This window comes from Ctenocephalides felis, unplaced genomic scaffold (genome assembly GCF_003426905.1).
Source record: "Ctenocephalides felis isolate EL2017-DRISC unplaced genomic scaffold, ASM342690v1 CF-g0.4_SCAFFOLD_01886, whole genome shotgun sequence".
NCBI lineage: Eukaryota > Metazoa > Arthropoda > Insecta > Siphonaptera > Pulicidae > Ctenocephalides > Ctenocephalides felis.
The window spans coordinates 6,101,411-6,112,740 of NW_020538040.1; the positions used below are offsets into that span (position 1 = coordinate 6,101,411).

Genomic DNA, 11,330 nt, shown 5'->3' on the forward strand with positions numbered 1-11,330 from the left:
GAAAGTACAAAACAATAATCTAAAGATAAAAAGGACTCTACTGACGAGCAAACTGTAAGAAAAAAACAAGAGGACTCTACTGACGTAAGAGTTTTAACTGTAAAAGAGGAAACAAAGAATGAAATAGAAAAAATGAAAAGGACTCTACTGACGAGTAAACTGTAAAAGATAGAAAACAAAAAAAAATGAAGATAAAAAATAATAAGAGAAGAAAGAAATAAAAAAGGACTCTACTGACGAGCAAAATTGCATTTTTTTCAAATAAAATAATATAGAATAATAATATAATAACTAGCTGTAAGTGGAATTCTGTCTTAAGGCAATTAAGACATCGTGCTTTGAGGCAAATTGCTGGAACTTCCCGTACCGTAACGAGAAATATGATATATAAATATGATGATCGAGAAATATTGAATGTTTTCAAATAGATTATTATAAATATTGTAACATTGCCTAATATTTATAAAAATTACATAAACTGAATTGGAAAGTTGAAATTATTTGTTTAAGGTATATTAGAGCAGAATTAAAATAGAAATCTGAATTATTTTCGATATACAAAAAAAATGGAAAAAAAAAATTTGAAAAAAAAATTTTATGAAAAAAAATTTTGAAACGAAATTTTACTTTCCAAAATCAATTATTTTGTTAAGACAAGCAGAAAGTTTTTTGAATCATTCAAATCGGACGCTTAGTTCTCTCAAAAACTGCCATTTTTTACATATTTAGCTCCGTATCTTCGAAATGGCTGGGCCTGCCTTTGCCAAAAACTAATAAACACTTCTCCCAATCATTACTAATTGAATGTTTTTTAGATCATTCAAATCGGATACTCCGTTCGCTCAAAAATTCGATTTCTATTTTCTGCACTCTTTGCTCCGTATCTCCGAAACGGCTGGACCTGCCTTTGCCAAAAACTAATCAGCTCTTTTCCCTATCAATAGGAATCGAATGTTTTTTGAACCAGTCAAATCGGTTGATCCGTGCGCCCTAAAACGTGACTGGAAATTTGTATCCACACATACATACACACACACACACACACATCCATTTTTTCTGAGGTATGCCAAAACGTTCAGAAACCTTCAAAACGTCGAGAAATGTAAAAATTTTCAATTCCGATTTTCGGCCCATTACAATAACTTACCCTACGGGAAGTTAAAAAGACTCTACTAACAAATAAACTGTGTACTACAAAAATAATAATTTATAATATTTTTGATATTATAAATATAATAATTTCAATATTTAACATACATAATTTACATATATCAATTTACATAATTTTCAATATATAACTCTTTCCACTCTCATGCCTCCCCCGGCAAAATTCATAAAAATCTCGGAATTTAGGAAGGAAGGGTTAATTCGGAGTGGAAAGGGAAAGGGTTAATTCATAAACTCATATCAAATTTACTAATTCCTATTATTTTCTCTTCCAGCCCTTTTAGTAAACCTTCAAACCACCATCCATTCCCAAGCCCCTCCGCCCCAGGGCGTCATCCCTCTTCAGCCCCAAAACGGAGCCCCTCCGCCGGCCGCCAATTGGGAGCAAGTGACGAATTGGAACCCACGGATACCGCAAAGGGTGCCCCAAAGTGCCCCTCCGCTGCCACCAGGGCCGGCTTTCGGTAAAAGAGTCGCTTCTGCGAATAAACCGCCATGTGCTCCTTATAAAGACGAGAATCCTGCCAAGAACTCTTTGGCGGACGTCAGCAGGGCTGTTGAAGGGTTTTCGTTGGATTTGTTTGATGTAAGTAGATAAGTGACTTAGGGTTTATTTTTATTATTAAATGGATGTGTTTATTATTAAATGAATGGTGTTTTGGAGCAACTCGGTGTACTTTAAAGTACTGTACGGGTTTGTAGTGTTTGTAAGTATGATATTTGTATAGTGCTCGTCGAGACCTTTCATTTGATACCCCACATGCCATATGTGACGTCACAACGTATTGACCAGCTGTACTGTTTATAGTTTGGCAACCCATTGGTCTACTTTTGTTACATCTCTTGTAACTTTTGAATCGTTCGTCTGAGGTAAATGGAATATTTGGTGAATATGTTCTAAATTAAATTATCAATAATATTTTTGTTATAGAAACCTTACAACAAATTGATATGCTTTAAAATAGCAAAAATTTATTATAAAAAATAGTATATAACGTGTACTTGGATACCAATGGTTTAAATATGATATTTAGATAGTTCTCGTTTTAGACATTTTATTTGATACCCCACATGACATATTTAACATCACAACATCTTTACCGCCTGTACTATTTATAGTTTTGGCAAACCATTGGTCCACTTTTTATTATATATTTTTTATTTTTAACTATATTTATTTTATTTATATTTATATTAAGAATGTTTAAAAAAGGACTCTACTGACGAGCGAAATTAAATTTGAGCCAGTTATGTAACAGCAAATGTTTTTTATCTAAACATGAAATGACTCTACTGACGAGCTAATATGACAAAAAGTGTTAAAACCGAAAAGATTATAATGTAAATTTGGATTTGACTAAAATATTAATGTTACAAAATAAAGGACTCTACTGAAAAGCAAATTGAACCTATCTAAATTGTTCACAAAAAGGACTCTTCTAACTATAATAGGACTAGATTAAAATATGCATTGAAAAAAGACACTACCGACGAACTAGTTTAGCAAAATAGAAGAACTCTACTGACGACCAATATTTGAAAACAATTATACATCAGGAAAAGCGACTCTACTGATGAGCAGAGTAAACTCAGAAAGAAGGTGAAATGTTTGTATAGAAAAAGGACTCCACTTATGCAAATAGATAGTCAACAAAAAACTTCAAATTAAATTGACACTCAAACTTAAGGCAAAGAATTTCAGAAAAAAGGACTCTACTGATGAGCAAATTAAACTTGACGAAACATATTAAAAACGCTCAGGAAAAAAAGATTCTAATAATTTCAGAGAACCCTATTGCTTTGTTTGACCCATCATTATGCTATTTTTATAGTGCTTGTTGAGACCTTTCATTCGATACCCAATATAGCTATATTTGAAGTAAAACTATTTAACTCATATACAAACACGAGTTCGGCAACCCATTGGTTTACTTTTATTAAATCTTTTGTAACTTTTGAACCGTTTGTCTAAAATACATAGAATATTCAAATTTGTGTTAAATTGAATTATCTACAATATATACTATTACACTATACTCTACAGCTACTTGGTGTACTTAAAAATGACAATATAAATTGTAAAAATTATTTGTACGGAACCCTGATGGTCTTTTGAGATTGTGAATATGATACTCGGATAGTGCTCGTCGAGACCTTTCATTTGATACCCAACATGCCTATATTTGAAGTAAAACTTCATAACTCGCATTTGACCCAATGTACTGTATTTATAGAGTATGATGACTTATTTATGTGCATTTACTTTGAAAAACTTTTATAAATTGATTATATAATATAAATAAAATATTTTAATATTAGTAAATATAAATAAGACTAAGTTTATCCATACTATAAATAGTACAGTGGGTCGAAATAATCAAAATAAATATAAAAAAAATATAATATATAAAATAAATTAAACAATTATTAACTATAAACATATATGTACTTAAGAATTAGTTTGTATAATATTATATACAAGTCTAGATTAAACGTTCAATGAACGAATTCGGAAATGCACAAAGGACGTAGCGCACCAAGTGTCGAACAATTGCGTTAGAATTGTTAGCATAAGTCTAGAATTAAAAGTTCGAAGCGCATGATTAGAACTTGAACAAATAGATGTAACAAATAAAATGTGATAAAAGCTAAAATCATTATTAGTAATTCATTTATTTGCAACAATTAATTAAAAATTTATTGTTATTATTATTATTATTATTATTATTATTATTATTATTATTATTATTATTATTACCAGTATTATTATTATTATTATTATTATTATCATTATTATTATTATTATTATTACTATTATCTATTTATTCTTTCCCCAGAAAACCGTCAAACAAGCCGGCCCAGGCCTCGACATAGTGATAAGTCCCTTCAGCGTCTGGTCGACCCTAACGATTGTGGCCGAGGGTGCCCTTCACGACACTTTCAACGAGCTCGCCAGGACGTTAAAACTACCCTTAAGTATAAATACCACGAGATCAGGATACAGAAGGATTTCGCAGGTGATGCTGGTTAATACTTCTACAGTTGAGCTGGAGGCTGCTACTGCTATTTTTACTGATAACAGCAGTCCGGTAAGTCATAAAAAGATAAAAGATATAAAATCTAAAAACCGCCACAGTACTCCCCTTTGAATTTTTTTTTAGATTTATTCAATGTATGTGGTTGGTGCAGTCTTTGATTTGTTGTGCTTTAAGGAGCCCTGTTGGGTTTTTGAGGTTGTGTATGTCATATTTGGATAGTGCTCGTCGAGACCTTTCGTTTGATACCCCACATGCCTATATTTGAAGAAAAACTTTTTAACTTATAATTGTCCTCGAGTTCAGCAACCCAATGGTTTACTTTTCATTGTATCTCTTGTAACTTTTGAACGGTTCGTCCGATTTGAATGCAATATTCGACAAATTTATGTTAAATTAGATGCGCTATAATATTGTCTAATAATGTAAAGCCGTACAGCAACTCGCTATATATGTTTGTGTAACTATTTTGGTTTGTTGAGTTTGTTAGTATGATATTTGCATAGACCTTTCATTTGATACCCCACATGCCTATATTTGAAGTAAAACTTTTTAACTCATATTTGACCCCGAGTTTAGCAACCCATTGGTTTACTTTATTTTTTTACAGAACTCCCCTTCCAGTGATGAAGTTACGGAATACCTATTTTTAGTATCTATTGTTACTTAATACTAATTTTATTCTGAAAGAAAAATCCAGTTTGCTCGACAGTAAAGTCCTCTTTTTCACTATTTACATTTTGATTGTCAGTAGAGTTCTTTTTAGTAATCAATTAATAATTTTACAAAAATTATTTCATATTGTATTCTAAAATTCGAGTTTATATTTGCATCATTAGTAGAGTCCTATTCTATTAACCTGATATCAATTGTTATTAGAAAAGGACTCTACTGACGATCAAACCTAATTTAGATTATTAGAATAAAATTAGTGATACATTTTATTATAAAAAGGACTCTACCGACAAACTAATTTCGTAGATGTAAATACTTTTTTAACCAAATTTGGACATTTAAAACAAAATTAGTTATATTATACAAAAAATTAGAAATCCCTTCATAAAAAAGGACTCTACTGACAACCGAATTTCGATAAATATGCATGATTTGCTAATTTTTGAACTTTTATGTCAATTTTGGAAAATTTATTATTTTTGAGTAGTGGAAAAGGAACTCTACTGACTGGCAAATCGAACGTGGAGGTTTAGAACTGTATTCATAGATTTTAACTAAAGGGACTCTACTGACAAGCAAACAGTGAATTGTTATTTTGTTACAGAAAAAGAAATTCTACTGACGAGCAAACTAAGAGAGCAATTCCGCCTCATAACATAGCGTTGTTATGGCAACGCTATCTTATGCTTGTTGTTTGGTAATGAAAACTGTGAAAATGTCTACTCATTTGCCGTGCGATCAGGCGTATTTTACATATAAACAAGCAAGAAAGAATGTTATGATAACAAATTCGTCGATGATGCAGTTATCATAACATTCTCCCTTGCTTGGTTTATATGTAAATTACGCCTGATCGCACAGCAAATAGACAGACATTTTTATAGTTTCTCTAACAGGAAACAAGCATAAGATAGCGATGCCACTAAGCCACAAAGCCACAAAGATCAGAGGTCTGGAATGTAAAAATTGGAGTTAATGAAATATTCTGCGAATTTGTTTGAAGCTCAATGATCTATATTTTTGATTATATATTAAGGCTATATTGTAACTTGATATTCTTTAGATGGCTAAATTTGATGATAAGAGTAATATGTTATACTAGTGATTTGAGATTTTGAGTATGATATTTATTAAATTAGATAGTGTTTGTTGAGACCTTTCATTTGATACCCCACATGCCTATATTTGAAGTAAAACTTTTTAACACATGTTTGACCCCAAGTTCAGCAACCCAATGGTTTACTTTTTATTGTATCTCTTGTAACTTTTGAACGGTTTGTCTGAAGTAAATGGAATATTCAGTGAATTTGTTTAAACTGTATGATCTATATTTTCCTATAATATTTTAGGCCTATATTGCAATCTGATATTCTTTAGATAGCAAAATTTGAAGATAGGAATTTAATATGATATTTGTTCGCTATACTACGGTGATTATTAGAGCTTTTGCGTATAATATTTAGATAGTGCTCGTCGATACCTTTCATTTGATACCCTACATGCCTATATTTGAAGCAAAACGTTTTAACTCTTATATGATCACATGTTCAGCATCCCATTGGTCTATCTTTTATTAAATCACTTGTAACTTTTGAACCGTTTTGTCCAAAATGCATGGCATATTCCATAAATTTGTGCTAAATTAAATTATCTATAACACTGCCTAATGTAGTAGCACCCTGTAGTAACTTCGTATACCTAAATTACAAATATTGTCAATGAATGAATGGTTTGTACTGAACCCTACAAGTTTATTGAGTCTGTTACTAAGATATTTGTATAGTGCTTATCGAGACCTTTTATTTGATACCCCGCATGCCTATATTTGAAGTAAAACTTTTTAACTCATCCGAGTTCGGCAACCCATTGGTTTACTTTATTTTTATAGTATGCATTAAATACATTTTTTTCGGGTACTCCTTAATGATCAGAGATCTGGAATGTAACAATTTGAGTTTATAATTATTTTTTTGCAGATTAATCGCGACTACGAATGCCTCGTCGAATCCGTTTACAGAACAGACTTACGTTCCGTCAGCTTTCTAAATAAAGCGAAAGCAGCCTACGACATTAATATGTTTATAAAAGAAAAGACGAGGAACAGGATTGACAGTAAGTACTAAAAAAACATAACCTAAGTGAAAATGTTTATCCATTTGCTGTGTGATCAGGCGTATTTTACATATAAACAAAGCAAGGAAGAATGTTATGAACTCGAACATGCCCCCGGACTTGTTCTTTTGTAAAATACGCCTGATCGCACAGCAAATATATATACATTTTCACAGTTGTTTTAAGTAAAATAAATTTGGTATGATTTTTAGGTTAATTTCTAATATTTTCTTTAATTTTCAACCGATTTTAACCAAATTTTTTTATCAGGTATAGTTGTCGAACAGGACCTCACCGACGCCAAAATGATTATAACAAACGCCGTATTTTTCAGGGGTCAGTGGACGACCCCTTTCAACAAAACCAATACGAAAGTCGAGAATTTTTATGATGAAACGGGGGCTGTTAAGGGTCAAGTTAATATGATGTATGACATAGGGTAAGTGGGAATTATATATATAATAATTAATTATGAAATTTAATCATTTATTTTAATTTAATTTTGTTAATAAACATATTTAAAAACTATTTTATTAGCCTTCTAATGATATATAATAATATATACACGTTTTTTAAACATATTTGAAATTTGAATTTTAAATCTTAACGGTTGTTATAAATGCGCGAACTTCACACTCAAAGTATTTTGTTCAACTTTTACGTGCAGTAATTTTGTTTTAACTCGGTTTGTTATTCAATTATAAAATTTAAACAATTTTTTAAATATAATTTTGTTCCAAAACTTATCAATCGTTATATACAGATTTGTAGATAATTTTATAAGCTTTCTATTTATATATTATAATATATACGCACTAGAACAAATTATTTGAAAATTCTATCAAAATATAGAAAAATGTAACCAGCAGACATTTTCAAATAAAATGTCTGACTTGAGACATAAGACAAAAATGACGTCAGTATTTAGAGTTTAAACATTTTTTTTACAATAATTTTATTCCAAATGTTGTAAATTGTTATATGTAGATTTATAGATAATTTTATTACCAATAATTTAATATCTAAAAATGTATATTAACAATATCAAATAACTAAATCACAAAGATAAATATAAAAAGTGTCCTTTAGTGTTGCCGTTATCAATGAATATTTGCATACGTAACAAAATGTTTTGTTAATAATACATATGAAACATACTAATTTTAGACAAATTTTAACAATATGTATTAAAATTATATGTAATAAATACTCTATATTGATTTTTGCATGAAAAACGAAAAAGTTCTAAATGTGAAATACGCTTTATACACCTAAAGCTAGTAGCACACTTAACCGGCCTCATATAAAACTATTAACGCTTCGCATGTACAAAAGTACAAGTGTGCATGCGGCTTTAGGCTAAAGCGTGCATCACACTATAAGAAAAAACATTTACTTAATTAAAATTTAAATTTAAATTTTAAAAAGACATTTTAAATTTAAATTTAAAATAACTTTCACCTACTTATTTTTATTCCTAGGTACTATCCATACACAATGGTTCAAGGTTTAAATTCCCACATCATAGAAATCCCTTACGGAAAGGAAAACAGATTATCAATGTACGTCCTTTTACCCATGAAGGGCGTTTTACTTCAAGATGTCCTGGGAAAAGTTAAAAGGATGTCTATTCATGACCTGACTTCTCTGATGAACCAGGCTATAGATGAATACGGTGACGAGTTGGTGGAGTTGAGGTTGCCCAGGTTCAAAATTTCTTCGGATTTGACGCTTAATATCATTTTGGAAGAGGTGGGTAAAAATGGTTTCTGCTAAACTAAAAGAGATAGAGTTTTGGTTTTTGTACTGTTGGGTTGGGGCTGAAAAGTTGTGTTTTTAGAGTACCCACATGACTAGGGACAAAGTTGTTCAACGTCACTTATGGTTTCTCCTAAACTAATAAAGATAGAGTTTCGGTTTTTGTACTATTAGATTTGTTATAAAAAGTGATGTTTTTAGAGTACTCACATGCCGGGGTGCAAATTAGTATTTAAGAAAGTCTGCCCGCAGCATTCAAAATTAAATTCTGACATGTAGAATTTAATATAGAATGTATGTTTGTTTGTATTTCCAGATGGGTATACTGTCAGTCTTTGACCCCAACTATGCCGATCTTTCGAGGATTTCTAATAATAATCTGTATGTCTCAAGAATTATGCACAAAGCCGAGATAGAGGTAACTGAAGAAGGCACTGTAGCTTCTGCCGTAACAGGTAAATTTGAAAAAATATTTATTATTTATTATCTATTTAGCATTTAATACATTTTACTGTAATAATAATCATTTTACGACTTTAGGCGTCATAAGTCTGACGATCTGTGTGTACGTGTGTCGTCTATAGGCGACATTCAGGTTTCGGCAGTTTTTGTCACTATTTAGGAGTGCAATTTTTAACTTTTAAAATTTACAAATCTTAAAATATTGTGGATAAAAATATTTGATCGGTTTGAATGCTTGAAAGTAGAGTTCTTTTTTTTGCTATGACGTTATACTAACTTTTGCTTGTTTTGTGCATATTTCTAAAATTAACTAGCTGTAAGTGGAATTCTGTCTTAAGGCAATTAAGGCATCGTGCCTCAAGGCAAATTGCTGGAACTTCCCGTACCAAAAATTATTATTTTTTTAAAAACGATTAACATTTTTGAAAAAAATTTACTTCGAAAAAATAAGATTTTTGACAAACAATTAGACAAAAAATTACTTTTTTTGGAAAAAGAAAAAATTTTTTTTAATTTTTTTTTATTAATTTTTTTTTTTTTTGAAAAAAAATGTTTTCTTTATTTTGACATATTTTGAAAGATCTAAACTTTTTTTCAAAGCAATCGTACTGCTTTAACTGCATAGAGACAAAATATAAAGCGCGTAAGCGCCGCGTCGCTGGCTAACGGGTAAACATTGGTACGGAACCCATAGGATTGTAAACCAAAATTATACTTATTGTTAAAATCTCTATAAAATATCTGATAATTTGATGTGCATATGTCTAATGATCATTTTTGACCGCCAAATGGCATTTTTTTTTACTTTTTTCAGTAGATCTCCGAAACCGCTGGACCTGCCTTTATGAAAATTTGATCGGTTCTTCACCTTATCAATACAAGTAAAAGGTTTTTTGAATTATTAAAATCGGACGCTCCGTTCTCTTAAAAACTGAGTTACCGTTTTCGGCACTTTTTGCCCCGTATCTTCGGAACGGCTAGACCTGACTTCACCAAAAACTAATCAGCACGTCTCCTTATCAATACGAATCGAATGTTTTTTGAATTATTCAAATCGGTTGATCCGTGTTCCCGAAATCGTCGACGAAAATTTGTATCCGCACATACATACACACACGTACATACATACATACATACATACATACATACATACATACTATCATACATACATACATACATACATACATACACACACACACACACACACACACACACACATATACATCCATTTTTTCTAAGGTATGCCAAAATATTCAGAAACCTTTGAAACGTAAAGATATATAAAAATTTTCATTTTTGATTTTTTTGCGATTACTATAACTTACCCTACGGGAAGTTAAAAAAGTATTTTCAATCTATTTGTTTACTTATACTTACATACGTTTTTTGGTAGAGTCCTTTATTCCTAAAATAAATATAAATTAAATTTATTTAATAAATTGCCTACCAGTAAAAGTTCTTATAATTTCAATATATAAATTTGCTTGTCAGTAGAGTCCCTTTTCGTTTTGTTTTTACAGTTTGCTTGTCAGTAGAGTTCTTTCTTAGTTTTGTAATGTTCATAGCTTGCTGGTCAATAGAGTACTTTTTTGTGTACCGAAATGAAAAATAATTATATTAAAAAACAAATTAAAATTTCCAAATAAAAAGGAACTCTACTATGATTTTTACAGTTTCCTCGTCAGTAGACTTCTTTTATTTTTACAATTTACTTGTTAGTAGAGTTCTTGCTATTTATTTAATATTAGCACTAGATTGATTTTTGAATTCAATGATTTTGAAGTTGCTCGTCAGTAGAGTAATTTTTTGTTCATACAATTTTACATTTTGCTCGTCAGTAGAGTCCTTTTTTAGAAATATTATTTCTACAGTTTGCTCGTCAGTAGAGTCCTTTTTTAGAAATATTATTTCTACAGTTTGCTCGTCAGTAGAGTCCTTTTTTAGAAATATTATTTCTACAGTTTGCTCGTCAGTAGAGTCCTTTTTTAGAAATATTATTTCTACAGTTTGCTCGTCAGTAGAGTCCTTTGTTATTTGTATTTTTTTATTTGCTCGTCAGTAGCGTCCCTTTTGTCCTAATGTTTATAGATTGTTCCTTGTCCTTGTGAGTAGAGTCCCTTT

At 30.6% G+C, this 11,330-nt stretch overlaps 1 protein-coding gene across 1 annotated transcript; it reads left to right on the forward strand.

Annotated features, from left to right (window-relative positions):
- The first annotated feature begins 1,312 nt into the window (after nt 1-1,312).
- Nucleotides 1,313-9,331, forward strand: LOC113378575 (serine protease inhibitor 77Ba-like). The gene is made up of 8 exons (XM_026619120.1): nt 1,313-1,388; nt 1,443-1,753; nt 4,005-4,256; nt 6,854-6,989; nt 7,260-7,428; nt 8,471-8,741; nt 9,064-9,202; nt 9,288-9,331. The coding sequence occupies exons 1-8, from the start codon at nt 1,313-1,315 to the stop codon at nt 9,329-9,331; spliced, it is 1,398 nt and encodes a 465-aa protein (XP_026474905.1).
- Nucleotides 9,332-11,330: the final 1,999 nt, after the last annotated feature.